General features: G+C 53.9%; 2 protein-coding genes across 3 annotated transcripts; one reads left to right on the plus strand and one right to left on the minus strand.

Moving 5' to 3' along the window:
- Positions 1-40: 40 nt before the first annotated feature.
- Positions 41-3,388, minus strand: Duoxa2 (dual oxidase maturation factor 2). The gene is made up of 6 exons (XM_045156398.1): positions 3,242-3,388; positions 2,236-2,293; positions 1,751-1,885; positions 1,288-1,501; positions 789-1,009; positions 41-234 (listed from the first exon to the last, which is right to left on the minus strand). The coding sequence occupies exons 1-6, from the start codon at positions 3,386-3,388 to the stop codon at positions 41-43; spliced, it is 969 nt and encodes a 322-aa protein (XP_045012333.1).
- A 1,002-nt stretch (positions 3,389-4,390) lies between these two features.
- Positions 4,391-22,511, plus strand: Duox2 (dual oxidase 2). Of its 2 annotated transcripts, none has more exons than XM_004660868.2 (33): positions 4,391-4,460; positions 4,743-4,832; positions 5,073-5,237; positions 5,697-5,884; positions 5,979-6,180; positions 6,300-6,466; positions 6,745-6,805; positions 6,933-7,029; positions 7,502-7,592; positions 8,595-8,697; positions 9,187-9,350; positions 9,529-9,704; positions 9,897-10,015; positions 10,294-10,431; positions 10,632-10,745; positions 10,894-11,096; positions 11,368-11,553; positions 13,002-13,227; positions 13,324-13,417; positions 15,626-15,815; positions 16,304-16,398; positions 16,753-16,836; positions 17,289-17,467; positions 17,648-17,878; positions 18,046-18,145; positions 18,784-18,833; positions 19,233-19,360; positions 19,603-19,756; positions 20,754-20,986; positions 21,198-21,356; positions 21,689-21,844; positions 21,949-22,077; positions 22,349-22,511. In XM_004660868.2, the coding sequence occupies exons 1-33, from the start codon at positions 4,391-4,393 to the stop codon at positions 22,469-22,471; spliced, it is 4,665 nt and encodes a 1,554-aa protein (XP_004660925.2). In that variant the 3' UTR covers positions 22,472-22,511. The 2 variants fall into 2 exon arrangements, with proteins under 2 accessions (XP_004660925.2, XP_045012332.1); XM_045156397.1 differs by having other exon boundaries at positions 15,626-15,813; positions 16,329-16,398.
- The last annotated feature ends 1,173 nt before the right edge of the window (positions 22,512-23,684 follow it).

The following is a 23,684-nucleotide window of genomic DNA, read 5'->3' on the forward strand; positions in this document are numbered from 1 at the left end:
GCAAAGTCCCCGGGCGGGACAGTCCAGAGTTGAGTTTCCTTCACAAGTTGGTGGTGATCTGTAAGTCTGGGGTCCCGAACCGCTGGTGCCGCGGGTTGTTGAGGATGAGAGGTGGGTTTCCTTTCTCCTGGCCGCCGCCGCCCTGGATGCTTTGATCCAGAAAGTAGCGCAGGGCGCTGGGCCGAGCGTAGTGCAGCACCACCACCGCCCCTCCCAGGACCAGGCTGAGGACGCCTGCGCAGGGCGGGGAGAATGCGCCGGTCGGGCGAGGCCGCCGGGAATTTTCTTTCTCTTTCTTCCTTTCCTCCTCCTTCTTCTTCCTCCCCCCCCCCCCCCGTCTCTCTCTCTCTCTCTCTCTATTTGTATTTATTTGAGACAGAGAGAAGAGGAGGGAGGGGATGGAGAGAATGGGCGCCCCAGGGCCTCCAGCCACTACAAACGAACTCCAGACGCGTGCGCCCCCTTGTGCATCTGCCTCACGTGGGTCCCGGGGAATCGAATCTGGGCCCTTTGGCTCTGTAGGCAAGCTCCTTAAGCGCTAAGCCATCTTTATCCAACCCCGCCCTGGAATGTTCTACACCCGCCGCAGAACGTCCTCCAGAGAGGGTTCCCACGCTGTGACAGGAGACCACGCCCCCTCCTTTCCTCTGCAAGCCGGGCATAGCAGTGCCTGGTCGGCTAGCTGCCAACTCTCGAGATGCGCAGATCAGATAGTGCGTGTGGACCGGAAGACGCCCACCCCGTGCACATCCCAGCGCCTCTGAGCGTCACCCCACCTCGGTCCTCACCGGTGGCCAGCGTGACCCAAAAGGCGGAGCCATAGCGAGGCGTGAGCGGCGCGGAGCCGGGGCCCAGGCGGAACTGGCAGCGCGGCGCGCCGGACACCGAGGCGAAGGCGAAGACGGCGAAGAGCGCGAAGGCGCCGGTGGTCAGCAGCGCCAGGCCTCCGTGGAGGGCGGCAGGCGTGCAGAGCAGCGCGTTGGCCACCACCCAGAAGCAGAAGGCCACCCTGCGGGCGGCGGGAGGTGGGCGGGGTGCTCGGGGCAGCGAGGGTTCCCCCGCCTCCCTCTCCCTCCCGCCTCGCCCCGCCGGGGATGTTCAGACCGCCAGGGCCTCTCTGGGACAGCTGGGTCTCTGGAGCCCCAGGGCTTGGGCGGATCTCAGACCTTTGGACTCCCCAACCCTCCCCCCCCAGCATCCAGCCCGTGGCGCAAGCCCACCTGGGAGCCTCCCTCCCGGGGGTGGGGTGCCCCGGTCCATGCCCCCATCGCGCGCGCGCCCGCTCACCACAGCGTCGCGGCGGCGTAGTGGCCCGCCAGGTGGTACTGGTGATACAGGCCGCAAGGGCTGCGCGGCGTGAACTTCTCCGCCAGGTACAGCACCGGGTCGGGGAGCCCCTTCTCCAGCGCACCCACGTACTCCTTGGCGTAGTCTTCGTCCAGGCGCCAAGTGAAGCGCTCGTTATAGTCGATGCTCTCGTTCAGCTGCTGCACCGGCGTTCCTGCGGGCAGCAGCGGGCTCGCGGGCTCAGCGCGCAAGGACAGCGGCCCCCAGACTGAAGCTCCAGACAGGGAAGGAAGGGTGGGGCGCGGGGCACGAGGAGGGACGGCTTTGGGTGGTGGTCGAGGAAAACGCAAGCCAATGAAGACCCGAGGGATGCCGAAAGGTCCTCCAGCTACCCATGGCACACCCCCTCCCTCCAAACTTGGCATCGCCCAGTCCCACTTCACCGTCTGCCCAGCCTCTTTACCTCTGAGTGTAATATTGATGCCCACTAGCCCCACGTGCAGACCGATATGGACTTGAACCCGCTCTGCACTGAAGGCTTTGTAGGATGTGTTGGTCCACACGGTGCCCACGAACCACTCTCCGCTGAAGTGTACAGCTGTGGGAAGATGCACAGAGTGGGGATAGGGGTGGAAAGGGGGGTGGGAGGTGGGGCACGGCAGCAAGATGAGAGACTAAGGGCTCAGTGTAAGTGCCCGGTATGGGCAGAATAGCAAGCATTAGCTGAGCACAGTGGCCAAGGCCAAGTGATAGAAAGTTTGAGTTCAGCATCTCACAAAATGGTAAGTTGGACCTTGCCCCCTCTCCCCCCACATACACAAAACAAGAGTGGGCACTAGAAAGAGGTGCAAAATGGAAAGAGGAAGCAAGAAACGAGCTCCACTTCCCTAGTGCCTGTCTCTTTCCTTCCCAGTGGCCCCCGCCCCGTGAGCTGCAGCAAACACTCACCCACAATTTCTGCTCCTATGAACAGACTGAGAAGAACTCTCACCAACCAGAACCAGCGCTGCAGGAACAGATGATACTCAAGGGAGGCTTGGATTCTGCCCAGCCAGTCCCCAAGACCTCCCTTGACCCCACAGCACCTCAATCTTAGTTACATTACTGACCTTTTAAGACTGACCACGCATGGTTTTCCTGCACATGTCTCTGGGCCACTGACATTTCTGACCTTTTCTGGTCGTGCACTTCCACTACCCAGCCCTATGTCCAGGTCCACCCCGCCTGGCCACCTTTATACCCCCCAGCTGTCTGGCGCCTGGCCCCTGCCCTGCCTCCTAGCCCAGTCACTGCTTGGTAATGGTCAGTGACTACAGAAGAGCCAGCTAGACAAGGGTCACTTCTTTCAGAAGAGGGAGGCCCCAGGGCCTGGTAGCCCAGTAGAGGAGGTGGAACTGCAGATATTTCTAGCGCGGACATTTGGACATCACCAAAGAGGACCACATGGAAAGACAGGAGGACTTGGCAAAATGCACAACTTAGGTCTTGGGGGGAAGGGGAACCTTTAAGGAAATGCCCCCAGCCCACAGCTTCGAATCCTCCAGGGAACCTTCTGGTTTTTAGGACACACTTGCACCTCAACCCAGCACAAAGGGAAACAGGGCAGTCTGCGCTGTTGGTGCCTGTCCTCTGGAGAAGGTCACAAAGGACAGGATGGGAGAGCTGCTGCACTGAGGGCCATGGGTGGTGCTGGCAACATGGGAACTCTCCAGTGGACCCCAGGATTACTGGAATAGGTCCCACTTCCTATAGCCGCCTCCAGAGGGATCCAGCTGGGTGACTTCCAGAGTGTTTTGGACAGAGGCTTTTCCCTGCACCAAACTATTGAATTTGCTCCTTCTGACCCTCAGATGTTCATGGACATTCTTCTGTAGTCTTATCTGCCCTGAGTCTCTAAAAGACATGCTGTCCACTACACCCCACCCCTCTACACCACCTCTTAGGACCACCTTACCTGGTGGCCACGGATCCCAGGCAAGATGAGCAGGAAGCTGGCAGCCAAAGCCAAGAAAACCAGAATCACTATGAGCAGTGGGACGCTGAAGCCAGCCGCATGCCTGGGTTGGGGGTAAAAGGGCAGCACCCCGTTCCAAAGAGTCATCCTGCAAGAGGTTCACACTCTGCGGTTACCTGAACTGAGTAGGCTGGTCAAATCTGAGTCTCTGCTGCTCTTGGCTAAAGAGGTGGGTGGGCTGGACTGAAGCTGTCTGAGGCTAACCAAAGAGTGGAATTATTTCTCACGGGCTGTGGCCAGTTACTTTTCTGGCTCTGTGGGTTTTCACTACGCTACGTTTGGAAGTCACATTTCGAAAGGGATGCGGATCCCTTTTATAGGATTGTGAGCAGCGTGCAGCAGAGGTGTCGGGGCCAGGCAGTAGCCCCAGCCCAGGAGATCACGCAAAGGAGGGGTGGGAAATATGCAAATAATGGTAGCCCCGCCTCCATAGCAGGAGTGTAAGACTGGTCCACCTATAGACACCTGCTTCAGGTCTGTCCCCAGCTGACACCTGAACAGCCTCAGCCCCAAGACGAAGACAAGGACCCAGAGAGGAGTGGAAGTGCAGCCGGGAAAGCTGGGTCCGCGGAGCTAGGGGAGTGAAGTGGAGCGGGTGGGGGGGGGGTGCAGGGAGGAAGCAAAGATTCCAAGAGGAAAAACTCCTGAGCCGGACAGGACCCCTAAGCCAAAGGTTGGACCCGAGTTTAGGGCCTGGTCCTCCTAGCCCTCTCGGTTTTATGCACTATGTATTGCGGATGGGTGGACTACGGGTTCCTGACTTTCAGTTCGTTAGCCCTTTTCCCTTTCCTACTACCTCCTGGAGAAGCACTATGGGATATTGGAACCTGGGGGGGGGGGTCCTGGTTTGGGGTCAAAACTCTGGGAGTCTGGACCAGTCTTGACAGACTGACATTCTAAAGGATTCGCGTCCTGTGGGCTCCTGTGGCTGAGATAAGCTCTCAGGTAGTGAAGGGTAGAGAACAGCCTTAGTGCACCCAGAGCTGCAAGTTTTTCTGGAAAGGGTGTCAGGAGATGCGGGACCTCGTGATGCCAGCTGTAGGAATGTGGCCCTAACAGACTACCTCCACCCCAGGCTGTAGGAAAAGCATGCTCCCAGCAAGCTCCAAGGCACTGGTGCTCCTAGCAGCTTTGCTGACAGGATCCCTGGGTCCCGCGAGTAAGTATCAGGTGCTCGCAGCAGAAAAGGGGCCAGTCGGTATCCCTTAGTGTGGGAAGGAAGTGTGGCAAGCTGTTCCCAGAAGCTGGAAGGTCTGCTCTAGCTCAGCACGGGCCAGTGGAACAGGAAACTTCCCAGGACAGTCTTGACACCTCAGAAGTACTGTTAAGTTGGGGTAGGGGGCTCTTGGCCAGCCGGGCAAGGATGCCAAGCCCGAGGGATCTGGGGGAGGGGGTAGTCTCTAGGAGGTTAGTTCTGAGGGGATGTTCTCTGTATCCACAGGCGGCCAGCAAGCAGGCTCACTGCCCTGGGAAGTGCAGCGCTATGACGGCTGGTTCAACAATCTGAGACATCACCAGCGCGGTGCTGCGGGTACGCTGGAGAGCCTGGCCCGGCAGAGGGCGGAGATGCATTAGGTCTAGTGTGGGGAAGCTCCCGGAGTGGCTGGAGGCCACCGCCCGGAGCGGCAGAACTGCAAACCGCATTCTTACCCATCCCGGGGGGGGGGGGGGAGGAACGGCAGGAGACCGTGGGGAAAGGGGTCCTGTCAGTCAAGGTGTACGGTGGAGGGTCGCGTGAAAGGCAAGGCTCGGGGCTCCCTGCCTCCTCCAGGCTCGCGGCTGCAGCGGCTGGTTCCTGCCCACTACGCCGACGGCGTGTACCAGGCCCTGGAGGAGCCCCTGCTGCCCAACGCGCGCAGTCTCAGTGACGCGGTCGCCCGCGGCAGGGCCGGGCTGGCGTCGCTCCACAACCGCACGGTGCTGGGGGTCTTCTTCGGTGAGTGCAAAGGATGAACCCTAGGGTTGACCTGGTGGCTCTGGGAGAGGGAGTCTGGGGTTCCCCTGCAACTCTGCCTTCATCTTGGAAGGACTTGGGCACAGAGGTAAGAGTATTCGATCTTCCTTTCACCCCTTGTTCTAAAGCAGAGCCCCCACTTCAACTCGCGGGAGCTAGTCCCTTGCCCCCGCTTTCTAATGACTAATGACTGCCACGCAGAGGCGAGGAGTGACGTAGGCGAGCCCTCGCGTAATCAATCGTCTCATTTTTTAGTTCTCCCCGAGAGGTGCGTGCAGGAATGTTCTGTACAGAAAATGAAGGTTCTGTGGGGACAAGCCTCAGACATGCGGACCGGAGCTTGCATTTCTGGGATTTGTCTCCCGATAATCTTCAAGGCTTCCCCGGTCCCGGGGCGGGTGGGCAGGACGGATTGCAGACGGCTTCCTCCCCGTGCCCCAGGCTACCACGTGCTCTCGGACCTGGTGAGCGTGGAGACACCAGGCTGCCCCGCCGAGTTCCTCAATATCCACATTCCGCGCGGAGACCCCGTGTTCGACCCCGAGCAGCGCGGCGACGTGGTGCTCCCCTTCCAGAGGAGCCGCTGGGACCCCAAGACCGGACAGAGCCCCAGCAACCCCCGGGACCTGGTGAGGCCGGGCTGGCGGCGGGGCGGGAGCGGGTCCGGAGCGGCGCCCGCCGGGGCTCGGTGACCCGCTGCCGTCCTCGTCCGCGTCCTCGCAGACCAACCAGGTGACCGGCTGGCTGGACGGCAGCGCCATCTACGGCTCCTCGCACTCCTGGAGCGACGCGCTGCGGAGCTTCTCGGGGGGCCGGCTGGCGGCCGGGCGCGACCCCGCCTTCCCGCGGGACTCGCAGGACCCCCGGCTCATGTGGAGCGCGCCGGACCCCGCCACCGGGCAGGCCGGGCCCGGGGGGCTGTACGGTGAGTGCAAAGGAGGGGCCCTCGGGTTGACCGGGCGGCTCTGGGAGATGGAGTCTGCGGTGCCCCTGCAACTCTGCCGGGCCGCCCGCTCACCCGCCGCCCGGCTCCCGCCCGCGCAGCCTTCGGGGCCCCGCGCGGGAACCGGGAGCCCTTCCTGCAGGCGCTGGGCCTGCTCTGGTTCCGCTTCCACAACCTGTGCGCGCGCAGGCTGGCCCGGGAGCACCCGCGCTGGGGCGACGAGGAGCTGTTCCAGCACGCCCGCAAGAGGGTCGTCGCCACCTACCAGGTCGGAGCCCCCCGCCAGCGCCCCGTGCACGAGGGCGCTCCCGCCCAGGGGCGTCTAGGACGGCCCCGGCCCCGCTCGTGGGGAGGCAGGCAGGCAGCGGGCGGCCTTGCTCCACTAGGTCGCCCCTGGCGAACTCGGGGTCCGTCCTTGGGGGGACGGGGGCCCCCAGTGCTCTCCTTCGCCGGGGCCTCGCGTCCACATCCCTAAGCCCTCCTTGAGCTCAGGCCCCTCCGCAAGCAGCCAGGCTCAAGGTGGTCCTCCCGCCCTCTGACCCCCAGAACATCGCTCTGTATGAATGGCTGCCCAGCTTCCTGCAGAAGTCACCCCCAGAGTATGCAGGTGAGAGGCTGGGGCGCACGGGGGAGCGCTTGGGGGACGTGTTCGTTAGTCTTTAGGGCAGGGCTAGTGTGTGTGTGTGTGTGAGGGGGGGGTTACATGCCAGTGTCCTCTTCCCCTCTGACCTCAGGATACCGTCCGTTTCTGGACCCTAGCATCTCCCCAGAGTTCGTGGTGGCCTCGGAGCAGTTCTTCTCCACCATGGTGCCCCCTGGCGTCTACATGAGGTGGGAGACGGGTTGTTCGTGGGAAGTGCTCAGAACCTTGGGAGGGGGTGCTAAATGTATGGCTTTGTGCATTCCTTCAGTTTCCTTGGAGAAGGGAAGGAGAATTTAGAGGCTGAACAGGACCCTGGGATAGGAGGTTTGCGCTCAATAGGGAGACCTTCCTATTTCTCCTAATGGCCGAATTTGGGTTTCTGAATGTGGGATGTATCCAGTACCCAAGGCACGTCCTTCCCTCTTCTCCTTGTGTGGTGCTCATGAAGCCCACTTCACCCTCAAAAATAACTGCCAAGTCCCTGCTGTGCTCAGGAAAGTCCATGGGCCGTCTCTTCAGAGTCACAACTCACTCAGCCAGGTCTGGGCTTCTGGGCTAGTTTCCTCACTGCGTTCTTTTTGTACAACCCTTCTCTAGTGACCAGGACAGAACGCCAGTGTATCCAATACTCCTCACTGCACTTTTGACTCCCCATTTCAGAAACTCCAGCTGTCATTTCCGGGAAGTCCTGAGCAAGGGTTTTGGCAGCTCTCCAGCTCTCAGGGTCTGCAACAGCTACTGGAATCGGGAGGTCAGCCTGGGGCCAGGGTCAGGGTGTGGTGGGCCATGATTACTCACTACAGACGGCTTGGAAAAGTCACAGCTCTGGGTCTTGGATGTTGGTGTTCCAGGTTGGCAGAGAATAAAAGACAACTCTCTGGGGACTCCTGCTCAAGGAGTGTCTGGGAATACCTGGAGACATTGCCTTGTGCCTATAGTCCCAGCTACTTGGAAAGTGGGAAGTGGAGGCAGGAGGATTGTTTGATCCCAGGCAATATAGCAAGACCTCCCCTTAAAAGAAAGACAGGGCTGGAGAGATGGCTTAGCGGCTAAGCGCTTGCCTGTGAAGCCTAAGGACCCCGGTTCGAGGCTCGGTTCCCCAGGTCCCACGTTAGCCAGATGCACAGGGGGGACGCACGTGTCTGGAGTTCGTTTGCAGAGGCTGGAAGCCCTGGCGCACCCATTCTCTCTGTCCCTCTATCTGTCTTTCTCTCTGTGTCTGTCACTCTCAAATAAATAAATAAATAAAAATTAAAAATAAAAGAAAGACAAAGAGTAGGGGAAAGAGGGAGGGAAGCCAGAGGCAAAAAGGAGAAAGGAAGAGGAAGAGGAGAGAGAATAGGAATAGGAATCTTTATTATTAGTTATTTATTTGAGAGAGAGGCAGAGAGAGAGGAAGGAAGGAAGGAAGGAAGGAAGGAAGGAAGGAAGGAAGGAAGGAAGGAAGGAGGGAAGGAAGGAAGGAAGGAGGGAACGGACGGACATGCCAGGGCCTCCAGCCACTGCAAACAAACTGCAGACACATGAGCCCCCTTGTGCATCTGGTTTATGTGGGTCCTGGGGAATAAAACCAGGATACTTTGGGTTTGCAGGCAAATGCCTTAACCGCTAAGCCATCTCTCCAGCCCAGGAATAGAAATCTTGCTAGGACTGGCTGAGGACTTCTTGTCCTAAGGTGCCCCAGTGGTCCAGCGTTAGAGGGACTGAGCTTGGGGCCCTACAGCTAATCTTCAATTGGACTGTTTACTTTCAGAACCCGAATCTGAAGAGTGCCCAGGAGGTGGATCAGCTGCTGCTGGGAATGGCCTCCCAGATAGCAGAGCTAGAGGACAGGATAGTGGTGGAAGACCTGAGAGGTGAGTTCAGAGCCAGAAGGGATAGGGATCTCAGCCAGGAGCTTGGAGATTCTCCTGGGTTAGTCAGCAGCTGAGCCAGAGTCACAATGCAGAAACACAGATATTCACATAAAACTCGTCTAGCTGTCAGAAGAGGATGAGCTTTGAGCTCCCCTCCTTTAATTCACAGTCTTATGTTGCTTTTATTTTGAATTAACCATTTCTGGGTGTGATACAAAAATCACTGGTACTTAGGTCTTAACGGTTTTCATCCAGCCTTGTTTAAAGCTGGAGAGGCACAGGGAAAGGAATCATCTGATTGGTGTCAGGAGCCATCTTGCCAGAAAACTTTTTCCCGATCATATATGGTGACACAGGCCCTTCACCAACCCAGAGTCAGTGTGGGCACTGGTCTCATGTAGGGGTTGGGTGGAGAAGACCACCAGACAGCAAGGCTACAAGGCAAAGAAGAGTTGGGAAGACTGGGCTCAAAGTCTGCTCTCTCCTCAGATTACTGGCCTGGTCCTGACAAGTTTTCCCGCACAGACTACGTGGCCAGCAGTATCCAGCGTGGCCGAGATATGGGTCTGCCCAGCTATAGCCAGGCTCTGCTGGCCTTGGGACTAGAGCCGCCAAAGAACTGGAGTGACCTCAACCCCAAAATAGACCCCCAGGTCAGGAATAATAATAATAACATAGCTCAAACTTTCCTATGACAGTTTTGTTCCAAATCCTTTCTATATGTTCACTCATTGAATTACCTGAAGAATGCTGTGAGGCAAATAGTGTTCCTGTGTTATTGGTGACATTGTTGGTGAGTTCACACACTTGTTACCTCCCTTGGTGCCCCAGGTGCTGGAGGCCACAGCCTCCCTGTACAACCAGGACCTGTCCCAGCTTGAACTACTCTTGGGTGGGCTCCTAGAAAGCCACGGGGACCCTGGACGCCTGTTCAGCACCATTGTCCTCAATCAGTTTGTGCGACTGCGGGATGGTGATCGCTACTGGTTTGAGAACCCCCACAATGGGTAAGGCCTGCCTGGGCCCCTCTTCAGATTCTACCCTTGCTGGTACCCCAGAACCTCTGCTTGGCCCTAAACCACCTAGAGGCCTTGCTTTCAACAGCCCACCACACCCTCCACATCCCCTCTGCATCTCTTTTTTCATCTGGGCCCTTGGAGCTGGGCCACCCCAACAACTCTTACCTTTCCCCAACCTAGGCTATTCTCCGAGGAGGAGATTGCAGAAATCAGAAACACCACCCTGAGGGACGTGTTGGTAGCTGTAACCAATGTGGACCCTAGTGCCCTGCAGCCCAATGTCTTTTTCTGGCAGCAAGGTGAGTGGCCTGGGAGAACACAAGTGAAGGTGCCTGGCAGAATCACTCTGCTGTCCAGGGGTCAGGCACCATGTGTTTTAGGCTGAGCAATCAGTTCCCACAATGTGTGCTATGCTGATATATGACTGTACCTTGCAGTCAAGCCAGGGTGGATGCCGAGAGGGGGGTATGCAGGGGGGTGGACCTGGGAAGGGTGGCCCCAACCAGGGCAAAGAATGAGGCTTGTTCAAGGAGCAGAACATTTGAACTCTGTGTCTTCTGTGCCCTGTGTTCCTCAGGTGCACCCTGCCCGCAGCCCCAGCAGATCACAACGGAAGGTTTGCCCCACTGCGCACCCCTTACCGTACTTGATTACTTTGAGGGCAGTGGTGCAGGCTATGGCCTGGTCATCGTGGCTCTCTGCTGCTTTCCGTTAGGTAAGATCCTCACTCCCAATTCACCTTTCTTCCGACCTCCTCCCTTCCACACACTGGTCCAGCCCCTCATCACTGGCTGACGGGCAGAGCTAGCTCTTTGGTAGTTTGAGGCCAGGTTCAGGGGGGCCCTCAGCAGCAGAAGCCTCACGGAAGCTGTCAGAGAAGGGTTCTTCCCACTGGTCCCTTTTGGTTCCCTTCAGTGAGTCTGGTCATTGCGGGGGTGGTTGCCCATTTCCGGAACCGAGAGCGCAAGAAGCTACTACAGAAAGGCAAAGAGAGTATCAAGAAGGAAGCAGTCAGAGATGGACTAACAGGTGAGATGAGCTGAGGAGAGAGAGGGAGACGGGGGCGGCGGGGGGGGGGGACGGGACCTCAAGTTACAGGAGTGTGAAGAAAGACAGTTTTAGGAATGTCTCCTCAGAGGGGTGAATGGCCCACTCTGCACAATTGTTCTTTCCCCAGCGATGGAGTGGCCAGGCCCTGGTGAGAGGTGCTACCCCGTCACCATCCAGCTGCTCCCAGACAGATGTCTTCAGGTCCTGGACAAGTGCCTCACTGTGCTCCGCACCATCCAGCTGCGACCACCTCAGCGTGTCCACCTCATCCTGTCCAGCAACCGTGGGTGCCGCACCCTGCTGCTCAAGATCCCCAAGGAGTACGACCTGGTACAGCTCGTTCTGCCTTCCCGTGGAGGCTGTTCTCACTTCTTTCCTTTCACTGGCAAGTCATCTCAGGCCATCTGGCCATCAGCTACAGATCCTGTGAAGGCTGATAATACAGATGGGAATTCCTAGCAGCCCCCAGACTCATTCTAAGCCCCCTCCACCACTCAACTGGCCCTAGCGCCTAGCTGGGAGGACGTGGGGATTTTCTCTTCTCCCCTCAACGTGAGGTTCTTTGAAGGGGCACTGGACTTTGGACCTTCCTACCACCCAGGTGCTACTGTTTAACGCTGAAGAGGAGCGGGGAGCTTTTGTGCAGCAACTGCAGGACCTCTGTGTGCGCTGGGCTTTGGACCTCCACCAGGCTGGCATGGGCGAGAGGGAGCTGTTCAAGAAGGCTGTGACCAAGCAGCAGCGGGCACACATCCTGGAGATCTTCTTCAGACACCTTTTTGCTCAGGTGCCATGATTTTGTGCCTTCTGGAGGTGGGCCTGGCACAAGGAATGACCAATCTAAGCAGGATAGGATCCCACGTGGATGAACTAAGTTCAGCTCTGTAGGCTAGAGACAGACTGCATTGGTGAGGTCCTGGCCATGCCATTTTCTAGCTACACAACTTTAGGCAAATAACATCAGCTCAGCTTTATTGTCTCCACTTTCTTTTCTAATAAACAGTGATTAAAATCATAATCCCATTGTTGAGAGGATCCAATGCGACAGTCTACATGGTGGATTCTCAGATGTCTCAAATGTTTGCCCCTGGACCAGCAGTATCAACTTGACCCCTGGAAACTTATGAGAAATGCAGATTCTGGCTGGGTGTGGTAGCTAGTGCTGAATCCCAGCACTTAAGAGGCTTGAAGATTGCCAGGAGGGTGAGATTAGTCAGAACTACAGAGTCAGTCCCAGGTCAGCCTGGACTAGAGTGAGACCCGGCCTCAAAAAAAAAAAAAAAAAAATCAGAATATATGTATGATTGAATTAAAAAAAAAAAAAAAACAGAAAAAGAAATACGGATCCTCAGGCTTTTCCCAAAATAGACAGAATGAAAAACTCTGGGAGCGAGACCCAAAAATCTGTGTTTTAATGGCTTTTTATTTTTCCTTTAAAAATATTTTTACTTATTTGCAAGTGAGAGATTGAGATTGGGCATGCTAGGGCCTCTTACCATTGTGAATGAGTTTTAAATGGGTACTAGAGAATTGAACCTGGGCCATCACGCCTTGCAAGAAGTGCCTTTAACCACTGAGACATCTCCCCAGCCCTTCCTCTCCCCCTTTTTTTAAAGGATATTCTTTTTAAAAATTTTTTTTGTTCATTTTTATTTATTTATTTGAATGTGACAGAGAGAGAAAGAGACACAGAGAGAGAGAGAGAGAGAGACAGAATGGGTGCGTCAGGGCTTCCAGCCACTGCTAATGAACTCCAGACACATGTGCCCCCTTGTGCATCTGGCTAACATGGGTTCTGGGGAATCGAGCCTCAAACTGGGGTCCTTAGGCTTCACAGGCAAGCGCTTAACCGCTAAGCCATATCTTCAGCCTGTACCCCCTTTTTTTAAAGAAAATATTTTTCGGTCTGGAGAGATGGTCTAGTGGTTAAGGTGTTTACCTGCCTCCAGTACAGGCTTTTCATTTTGCATTCCCTGACTCTACCCCTCTCCTTACGTTCTGTCTCCTCCGGCTGCCAGCACCATGCCTGCTCTACAGTGCTTGGGTTCATGGAGAAATGAAAGGCTGATACAGATTCAGTTAGACCCCACTATAGGAGAACAGTTACTCAAGTCAACACAGCCAAGGAGCAGGGATTTTTGAACTGCACTTTGGGGAGGTGGGAGCCGTCCTTGGACTGTGTCCATCTTAGGCTTCACCTTCTTCTCTCCCTCCCCCGTGACTGCCCGAGTGCAGGTGCTGGACATCAACCAGGCCGATGCAGGGGCTCTATCCCTGGACTCATCCCAGAAGGTGCAGGAGGCTCTGACCTGTGAGCTGAGCAGGGCTGAGTTTGCAGAGTCCCTGGGCCTCAAGCCTCAGGACATGTTTGTGGAATCCATGTTCTCTCTGGCTGACAAGGATGGCAATGGCTACCTGTCCTTCCGGGAGTTCCTGGACATCTTGGTGGTCTTCATGAAAGGTATGGAGGTGGAGGTAGAGGTGGAGGTGGCAGGGTATCTGAGAAACTACGGATCTGTCAGGAAGGAGGTGGCCCACATCTCCTTTTCTCCCCCAGGCTCCCCAGAAGATAAGTCCCGCCTGATGTTCACCATGTATGACCTGGATGCAAATGGGCTCCTCTCCAAGGACGAGTTCTTCACCATGATGCGGTACAGGGTGGGCCCTTCCAGTCCCAAGATATCTTGGTGTTTTAACCAGCAAAGCAGGGAGGGCAGAGGAGGGTAGTTGAGTTGGCTAGGTGGCCATCTGTGTTGGACATTGCATCCTAGAATCTCAGAACACCCAAGTTCAAAAGGTCACCTGCTTTAAACAGGATCTACATCTGTGCTATAAACAACAGAAAAGTGTCCTGGTTTTTTGTTTTGTTTTTTCAAAAAAAATATTTTTGTTGTTGTTTTGTTTTGGTTTTTCAAGGTAGGGTCTTGCTCTAGCCCAGGCTAACCTGGAGTTCACTATGTTGTCTCAGGCTGGCTTCCAACTCATGGTGATCCTCCTACCTCTGCCTCCCAAGTGCTGGGACTAAAGGTGTGCACTACCATGCCCGGCTAGTTTCCTGATTTTAAAAAATGAAAAAACTGTGATCAACAACAGAACTCCACATAATTCCTTTTGTTGTTTTTAGGTAGGGTCTCACTCTAGCCCAGGCTGAGCTATAATTCACTATGTAGTCTCAGGCTGGCCACAAACTCAGGCGATCCTCCTTTCTCTGCTTCCTTAGTGCAGGGATTAAAGGCCTGTGCCATCACAAATGTCTTACATAATTTGTTTTGGTGTCTGAATTTTTGTTAATGCTTTTACTATATTCCTAATTCTGTGCTTTCCACAATAACATAAAGCCTTGGTTACTCTTCCAATATCAATCACCATGACAGTCAGTGGAAGAAACATGGACTCCTTCTATATCCCAGCCCTCCTCTCCTTCTGCTTCTAAAGCCATTTCTGGTTTGGGTATGCTAATAAGCCCTAGCTTTGAGCATTATCAACTTCTTACTCCCAAAGACAAAGAGTACCTTAGTAACAAGTACCTTACAGCACCATGAAAGAATATCTCTAGCCAAGTGTGGTGGCACACGCCTTTAATCCCAGCACTTGGGAAGCAGAGGTAGGAGGATTGCTGTGAGTTGGCATCCACCTTGACACTACATAGTGAACTGCAGGTCAGCCTGAACTAGATAGAGTAAGACCCGACCTCAAAAAAAAAAAAAAAAAAAAAAAGAACAACAACTCTCTTCATTCATCCTTCTTCAATATGCTTCTTTCACACTGAGATGGGCATAGAGATGTTCTATCCACTGATAAAATACAGTGAAATAAGTGCACAAACAAGTAAATACACTGAGTATAGTAGCCCAGATTCTTTTAACTGTCTATCCCTTTATATCTTGCCGTCATTTTTAACACTCCCCTTTATGGTCATATTCCTCTAATAATCTAGATACCCAGCTGAACATAGACCTCTAAATGAACAAAGCTGGAGGATCTAGCTCAGTGGTAAAGCACTTCCCTCACAAGTTCAAGGCCCTGGGTTCAGTTCCCAGTACCAGAAGCAGAAAAGAAAAGAAAAGAGAAAAAAAAAAAAAACAACTTTGGGTACTGAATTAAAAGAGCAAAGCTGACCGCAATCTGTACCTTACTGGTGTGTCACTGCAGGTCCAGTCCTGTCCAGGGTCCTAGGGGATCCAGGAGAAGGCCCCCACCACCAATGGCTGAGCTCCCAACTTCTTATCTGTAACTCAGTGTGGTGACGCTTTCTAGGTGATGATAGTGCTTGCTTTGCCTCGTGGGCCCAGGCAGGCCTTTTCTGTTGGACTCATGTGCACTTGTTTTTGTCCCAAAGCTAAGAAGAGTTGCTACTGCAGCTGTCACTGTGGGTGCCTTCGAATTGGGTGGGGAGACCTTCCTTGTGTCCCAGGGTGTTGGAACAAGGAAGCAAATGCCATTGCAGCTATTACCCTCCCTTCATTCTGTGTGCTCTCCTCACTGAACTGACAGTGGGAGCTCAGAGGTAGTATTGGGGGCTTCCTCAGAAGATTAAGGAAGAGACCTCATCCCAAGGGAAAGCCATGGCACACACAGAACCCATCTCTATGCCAAATGATATTCATGCCCAATAGTAGATGCCTCTGTTTGAGGGCTGCTTTTCCTGACTGGTCAAGGTGACTTTCAATTCTGTCTTTTGAGTCTGTGGCCACCACCCCACCCAGCTTATTGTCACCCTCAGGATGAATAAGCACCTTCTTGGTGCTGTTTCTCAGGTCACTGGTAACCATATTAGGTAACCTGGAGCTCCCCACCCTGTACCTGCCTAAGCCTGACCTTGCCGGGTGATGGCTGCTCTGTTTCTGGTCCTTCCCCAGGTCCTTCATTGAGATCTCCAACAACTGCCTGTCCAAGGTCCAGCTGGCTGAGGTGGTGGAGTCCATGTTCCGGGAGTCGGGCTTCCAGGACAAGGAGGAGCTGACGTGGGAGGACTTCCACTTCATGCTGCGGGACCATGACAGCGAGCTCCGCTTCACACAGCTCTGCGTCAAAGGTGGAGGGAGAGGTGTGTGAGTGTGGGAGAAGTGGCCTGAGTCATGGAGGGGGTATCTCTTCAAAATAGAGTTCCTCGTGGACAAGACCCACACTGTAGTCTTTCCGAGTCTTTAGTGTCTAAGACTGAGCCAAGCACGTGTACTCAGAAGCAAGTTGTACACTGAACAAGGTTGTTCACTGAGGTCAAGGGACAGGATGGAAGTTAAACATACATACTTCCTGAAGCCATGCACACTGGCCTGGGGTGCGTCTGGCCAGAGGAGATAAGCCTGTTTGGATTGCACAAAGTACATGCAGATTTGCATTGTCCAGAGCGTGGCCCCTTTCTGATTGCACAAAGTTGCCATGCTGATAGCTCTGATATAGTGGGTGCTCAGTGTCAACCAAGAGCTGGAACAAGAGATCTATACATGACAAGTCACCATCAAGTGCCCTGGCAGCTTTCCCAGGGAGGGAGATGAAAGTGTCCATCCCACACACTTTCCTCCCGGGAAGGCAAGTCCAGCCTCTTGTTCTCCTTTCCAGGTTTTGGGGACATCTTTAAACAACACAGCAGCTGTCGAGTCTCATTCATCACACGGACTCCTGGGGACCGGTGTGTAGGAATAAGGCACTAGGCAGTCTCCCCTGGCTAGGTCAACTCCACAGAGCCAAAAGAAAGATTGAAGACTGTGTGATGAGCAGCTCCCAGGGCAGATATTGACCCTCTGTTAGCACATGGCCAGTCTCAGACCAAATTCCAGCTGCCTCCCACACCCCTGTGCTTTTCCTGCCTCCTGGGGCCAGAATCAGCCTGTAGAACAGACCTACAGACCACAGTTACACACTCTGCCTTGCCCCTGCCTACTCCCAGGACCCTCGCCTTGCCTCCACCCCAAACATTGACCTGACAGTTCTTCTCCTAGCTGCGAATACCAGGGGCAAACAGACTTCATTTTCATTTTCTCAGCTCCTGCCCCCAGAAACTGGTACTCCCTGACTTGCAAGCCCAAGAGCTAGTGGGACCTGACCTAAAGAAAAGGTTTGGCAGAAAGTGAGTTTTTCCCCCCCCCAGATCTCTGAGCCCAAGGAGGCTTAGACAGAAGTCTCATGGTGTCTGGACCCTGTGACATGGTTCTGCATCCCATTCCCTTTGTTCTTGATCCACTGGGGGTCAAATGACTACATGCTCACTCAGCCTGACCACTGTGGTAATAAGGGGTCTCCTGGTCCTGCTACCATGGGTACAACAACAGGCTTGGGAGCAGGAAGAGGGAAGGAAAGAACAGACAGAAGAAGGAAGAGGAGATGGAGTTGTAGGGAGATGAAATGGGGTAGCTGGAGCAAATAAGGATGAAGGTAAAGGATTAGGGGACCCCTGTCTTCTTTTGCTGGTTATGGCCCATCCTGACTACTGCAAGGTCACCGGATCTCTTTTCATGGGTGGCACTGAGGGGATGCCAAGGAGGTACTTCCTCACCAGTGCCCTACCTCCCATTGCTACAGGGCAGGGGGGCCCCCTCCCAGGTTGTACACAGAGGCGCTGCAGGAGAAGATGCAGCGGGGCCTCCTGGCCCAGAAGCTGCAGCAGTTCAAACGCTTTGTGGAGAACTACCGGCGCCACATTGTGTGTGTCACCATCTTCTCGGCCATCTGTGTGGGCCTGTTTGCAGATCGTGCCTACTGTAAGAGCTCCAGGCTGCGGGCAGTGGGAAGGAGGCAGGCCTGACCTCAGGGAGGATTGAGGAGCGCTCCTGCTGTCCCTCCTGGTCCTCAGTGCCTGAATGGAAGAGCGCAGGCATTCTGACTCAGGCTCAGAATCCTGCCTCTCATGCCATGCTGATCTGCTTCAACTCTGGTCGCAGACTACGCCTTTGCCTCACCACCCACGGACATTGAAGAGACCACCTATGTGGGCATCATCCTGTCACGGGGCACAGCGGCCAGCATCTCTTTCATGTTCTCCTACATCCTGCTCACCATGTGCCGCAACCTCATCACCTTCCTGCGGGAGACCTTCCTCAACCGCTACATCCCCTTCGATGCCGCCGTGGACTTCCACCGCTGGATTGCCATGGCTGCAGTTGTCCTGGCCGGTATGTTGCTCCCTTCACTACTATAATCCCCTGGGTCGACATATGGGGGACACAATCAGGGCTGAAGCTCCTAAAAATGCATCTCTCCTCCTTGTGCCTTCTTGCTCCCTTGAGACTGGGAGTAGAGTTATCACTGGTTGGACTCTCTGACATGGTGTTTCTTTCAGTTTTGCACAGTGCTGGCCATGTGGTCAATTTCTACATCTTCTCAGTCAGTCCCCTCAGCCTGATGGCCTGCGTGTTCCCCAACGTCTTTGTGAACGATGGGTCAGTTCAGGGGAAGGTGCCCTGTGGGTCTCCTGGATAGGCTCTTAGAGCATAATAGAAAAAGACGTAGATCACCAGAGACATGAAGCTCCTCACTGAAGGAAGGTGCAAAGCCGTCCTCCCTGGAGGAAGCTGAAAGGTGACCTCCTTGCCCTAAGGAGTTGGAAAGGTGTTTAGGGGAAGAAATAATATATTTTTCACATATGTAGCTAATACACAGCTTCCCATCTCAGCTTGCCATCCACTTGGGTATTCCATCCAAGTGTCAGAGAGCTGGGATATCTAGAAGCATATTCAACAGACACTATTTGCTAATGTGTTTGGTATTGCTATAAGCATAGGGACAGAGCAGTGAACAAGTCCCTGCCTTCATGGAACTTACAAACTAATGAACCAAGAACTCCAAGAAGCAGCAGTCAACTGCAACAAGAAGACTGAGATATCAGAGGCCCTGTGCTGAGGGTTCTGAGGCATAGCTGTGAGAGGCTGGTCACTGTGCTCCTCGGAAGAATCCCGTAGCCATTTTGATGGAAACTTAGTAAACTCAGCACTCAGGGACAGGGAGAGTCAGACTGTGTTTAACTGTGGTGGAGCCCCTCCTGCCCCAGCCAGAGAATCACTGTGCCTTTGCCCTTCAGGTCTAAACTTCCTCAGAAGTTCTACTGGTGGTTCTTTGAGACGATTCCAGGTAGGAAATGAGGCTGATTTGGGATTTGAGGAGTTCTGCTCTTGTCTCCACTCCCTGAATACACCCTGGTCTGCAGTGACTACATGGGGTCACACCCTGGTATGCAGTGGCCATTTGGGGTCACATACTGGTCTGCAGTGGCCATCTGAGGTCACACCCTGGTCTGTAGTGTACATTTGGAGTCACACACTGGTCTGCAGTGGCCATCTGAAGTTACAGCCTGGTCTGCAGTGGCCATCTGGGTCTCTTTTTGCTGGACAAGCTCTAGCTTTACCTTCCAGGTACACCATTCTGGGGCCCCAAAGCAATAAGCATAGAAGTGGAGTAGGATGGGGAATGCCTTGTTTTCAGCCCAGACTGGGGCCCTGCGGCTATGATTGACCCTGTCCTCCGCCCCAGGCATGACAGGAGTACTCCTGCTCCTAGTCCTGGCCATCATGTACGTCTTCGCCTCCCACCACTTCCGTCGCCACAGCTTCCGGGGCTTCTGGCTGACCCACCACCTCTATGTCGTGCTTTATGCCCTGGTGAGTGCCTTTTCTGGCAGGATTGGGCCATGGAGGGTAGAGAAGGCAGGGAAAGGAAGGAGGATTGAGAATCAGACTCAAGGTCTCAGACTGAAACCCTGAGATCTGAGGAGCCCAGACTGGAGCCTATGCCAGCGCCACCTACCAAGACCAGGCCTGGTGCCTGGGCAGGAAATGCAGGGCAGGGAGACTCGAGGCTGGGCCGGACTGGGCCAGGCTGTACTAACTGGCCACATTTCCAGCTCATCATCCATGGCAGCTATGCTCTGATTCAGCTGCCCACTTTCCACATCTACTTCTTGGTTCCGGCAATTATCTATGGAGGAGACAAGCTGGTGAGCCTGAGCCGGAAGAAGGTGGAGATCAGTGTGGTGATGGCTGAGCTTCTGCCTTCAGGTACTGCCTGGCTGGACCCAGGTGGGAAGCACCAGAGATTGGTTCTTGGACATGACCCACTCACCAGGCCTCCTCAGCCCCACCACGGCCTCTGACATCCTCCTGGGGACTTCTGGAGCTTTCCTGAAGCCTTGCTCCAGGAAGGGTCATGCTTAGCCCCCAACAGGCCTGCAGACAGTAGAAGAAACTATGGGCAGAGGTGACTGAAAGAGATGCAGATGGGTGTGAGGATGAGGAAGGCCCCCACATGTGTGGACTAGGTGCAGAGGAGCACAGAGGAGGGAATCATATGTTGTTCTCCCTGAGCATCCCTACAAAGACAGGCAAATGGACCCAATGACCAGAAAGCTTTGTGGTCTAAGTTGGCGACAGGGGTTTTGCATGGGGACATGCTCCAGGTGTCCTGAGACCCTCTCACCTTCAGGACTCACATTGCAAGGAAATTAATCTAAGCTTTATTTCAAACTATATTACTTAAGGACATACTCAGAGTGGCATTAGCATATTTTTCATAGTATCTGAAATTTTCTAACCTTTTTCAAAAAAGATGAAAAGGTCAGAGGCTCATATATGATCAGGCAATATGCAGTTTCCAATTAAGAACTGGTAACAAAATATGTTGCTTTGAAGGTGCACAGATATGAATCATCACAAGTCACCCTCAAGTGGAAAAGGTTTGATAAACATTGAGATGGTCTCTGGGTAGCTCAGTCTCTTCACCGTGTGGGCTGGGATTCAGGCAGTAGTATGAGGCCTTGCCCTTCATGGGAAGAGGAAAGAGAGAGGGGAGAGGCCTGAAAAAGGAGATCAGAGAAGCTCAACTCTTATGTTACCCAGGAAACAGAGAAAGGGACTCTCCTATTTACAGTACCAGGATCCCATCTGCCTAGATCATGTGACCATGTGCAACTCTCTGGGCTTCGGGAATGTGGAGAGGCATCTGTCAGGCTTTAGGCACAGCTTCTGATCTATGGTCTTCTGTTGCCATTAACCCCAGGAGTGACCCACCTGCAGTTCCAGCGGCCCCAGGACTTTGAGTACAAGTCAGGGCAGTGGGTGCGGATTGCTTGCCTGGCTCTAGGGACCAATGAATACCATCCCTTCACGTTGACCTCTGCACCCTACGAAGACACCCTCAGCCTGCATATCCGGGCTGTGGGACCCTGGACTACTCGCCTCAGGGAAATCTACTCACCCCTGACAGGTGACACCTGTGCAAGATACCCAAAGGTACCTGTCCCTGGAGCTACTCACCTTTGGACCTCTAGGACTGCAGAGGGTCCCTACCCCCATGTACTAGAAGATGAGGTGCTCCAGCTATCCCAAGGCCAGGCTGGGAGATGGCTGAGGTGCTTCAGAAGGGCCTGTGACACTCTGTTATTCCCCATTTCTGGCCTCAGAGCTGGAGCAAGGCTCAACTCATCTCCCCTTCTCTTGGCAGCTGTACCTAGATGGACCTTTTGGAGAAGGGCACCAGGAATGGCATAAGTTTGAGGTGTCAGTGCTGGTGGGAGGCGGCATTGGGGTCACCCCCTTTGCCTCCATCCTCAAAGATCTGGTCTTCAAATCATCTTTGGGCAGCCAACTGCTCTGTAAAAAGGTGACCATTCCTCCCCTGCTCTTCAAATGGGAAACAGGTAGCCTGGTGGTGTTCCGACATTATAGCATTAAAGCTCCTGGCTTTCGAGCACTGGGTCTTCAGAAATCATTCCATCCAGTTGTCAAGATGCCAAACCTTGAGGGCAAGTAGGAACGTGGCCAGAAGGGCCTCTGCTGCCTCTAACCATTGTGAGGCATAGGATCAGGCTGATGGGTTTCATCAGAGCATCTGTTTCTATGAAGTGTCTCTGGCTTCCTAGCCTCTCAGCTGAAGCCTCCTGAGATGTAGGGAGCCAGAGCTGATCTGGTCCTGAGTCCAGCATGTGTCCCCAGATCTACTTCATCTGGGTGACCAGAACCCAGCGGCAGTTCGAGTGGCTGGCTGACATCATCCGGGAGGTGGAGGAGAATGACCACCACGACTTGGTATCTGTGCACATCTATATCACCCAGCTGGCTGAGAAGTTTGACCTCAGGACCACCATGTTGGTAGGTCAATGCTGGCCAAGCCAGGGTAGGTGGGCCACCATCAGGGCTAGGAGTTGGCGGTCACAGTGCCTGGCTATGTCCTTTCTCTCCCACTCCTTCTCCAGTACATCTGTGAGCGGCACTTCCAGAAGGTGTTGAACCGGAGTCTGTTCACGGGCCTGCGGTCCATCACTCACTTTGGCCGGCCCCCCTTCGAACTGTTCTTCAACTCCCTTCAGGAGGTCCACCCCCAGGTCAGTCTACCATCTGCTATCCTGTTTATCTAGTCTTCTGCCTCGACCCTCAAGTTCCCTGCTGATCAATCCTAGGCAGAGAACTCCTACCTTGGTCCCAAAATGAGGTTAAGGGTGGTGGGAGGACTTTCTACCAGCTTCCCCCCGACCCCAACTCAAGCCTCCTTCTCAGGGTAAACTCTAGTCATCCTGACCAGGCTGGAGAAGCAAGCTCCTCTGGGCAGTAGGCATGCCAAAGCTCTAGTCCTCTTGTCTCTCCAATCACTGACAGGTGCACAAGATTGGAGTGTTCAGCTGTGGCCCTCCAGGGATGACCAAGAATGTAGAGAAAGCCTGTCAGCTTGTCAACAGGCAAGACCGAGCCCACTTCATGCACCATTATGAGAACTTCTGAGCCTGCCCTCCAGTCTCCTTCCTTCCCTCTGTGGACCTCAGCTGCCCAACCCTACTGTCCATTTCTCTGTCAGAATCCACTTTGGGCCTCAGAGAGCTGAACGAGGCTCTGTTTGTCGCATCTCTCCTATGTTCTGGGAAGATACAGGTCTGACCCCAGTCCAAGCAACAGCCGGCTATGGGAAGTCAAAGTGGAAAAAGACAAGCTCTGCTTCTAACAACTGAGGAGGTGAACAGATAGATACAAAACTGGTGTGTTTCTTCAGAATTTTCTTGGCTGAAGCACTTAAGGAAGAAGTGAAAATCTTCTTAGAGCCAAGCTCAGAAACCATGATGCTGACAGCCTGTCCAGAGCACATGCCTCAGCTCAGGATCTGTGTCTCCTACAGTTCCAAAGAAGAGGAGCCCCAGCCCCATGCTTCCCTGTTCCTAGAGGCCAGAAGCCTTGAAGACACCAGAGAACAAAATACCTTCCCAGCCCTGAGTTCTTTGTCGATGTCAGCCAGTGGTGTCTACTGCCCTGATCTCTTTGCAAGCCCCTCCTTGAGCTTGGGGCCAGTCAGTGGGCTCTAGGGCTAAGGGAGTTCAGCTAGACATTCAAAACTCTCTCAGTTCCTGACTTCCAGAGAAAGTACGAGATCAGCTTTGCCCAGAAACTCTCCCAGCTTTCACACTGAAAATCTCTTGTCCTAGGTGTATAAGGTCACCTGGTCACTTTAAATAGGATCCATTCTGAGATGTCACCTCTACTCTTGTTAATATCTTTTCCTTCTTCACTTGACTTTTTCCTAAAAAGATGAGCTGTAAAATTGATGTACACTTTTTGCATATAGTATACCAACCTTAAAGTAGCCACCACCTAGGTCAAATTATAAAACATTTCAACATTTCCATCACCCAGACACTTACTTCCATTATATCCCCTGTCACTCAGTCTCCTTTCATCTAGAAGCAGCTGTTATGTGATTTCTGTCACTGCCCTTTGGTCTTGAATGTTCTTAACCCCATCCTCTTTCTCTCACTATGTTGCCTTTGTGAATCATTCATGGTTATGTCAGAAATGTGTTCCTTCTTATTGCTGAGTAGCATTCCGTTGTAGAGGTGTACCACAGTTTATCCCTTCTTCTGCTGGTGGGTATTTGGACTGTTTCTGGATTTTGTCGATTGTGAATAAAGCTGCTATGAAAATTCTTGTACTTACATTTTGATAAATA

This window comes from Jaculus jaculus, chromosome 8 (genome assembly GCF_020740685.1).
Source record: "Jaculus jaculus isolate mJacJac1 chromosome 8, mJacJac1.mat.Y.cur, whole genome shotgun sequence".
Classification (NCBI taxonomy): Eukaryota; Metazoa; Chordata; class Mammalia; order Rodentia; family Dipodidae; genus Jaculus; species Jaculus jaculus.

Excerpts from the sequence above, each read along its gene's own strand:
- Duoxa2 (XM_045156398.1), bottom strand. The coding sequence starts at position 3,388 with ATGACTCTTTGGAACGGGGTGCTGCCCTTTTACCCCCAACCCAGGCAT. Across the intron at positions 1,886-2,235 it reads CATAGGAGCAGAAATTGTGG|CTGTACACTTCAGCGGAGAG; the intron begins GTGAGTGTTTGC and ends ATCTTCCCACAG. Across the intron at positions 235-788 it reads TTGGGTCACGCTGGCCACCG|GCGTCCTCAGCCTGGTCCTG; the intron begins GTGAGGACCGAG and ends CGCCCTGCGCAG.
- Duox2 (XM_004660868.2), top strand. The coding sequence starts at position 4,391 with ATGCTCCCAGCAAGCTCCAAGGCACTGGTGCTCCTAGCAGCTTTGCTG. Across the intron at positions 17,879-18,045 it reads GGCTGCAGTTGTCCTGGCCG|TTTTGCACAGTGCTGGCCAT; the intron begins GTATGTTGCTCC and ends TGTTTCTTTCAG. Across the intron at positions 19,757-20,753 it reads GGCTGAGCTTCTGCCTTCAG|GAGTGACCCACCTGCAGTTC; the intron begins GTACTGCCTGGC and ends CATTAACCCCAG.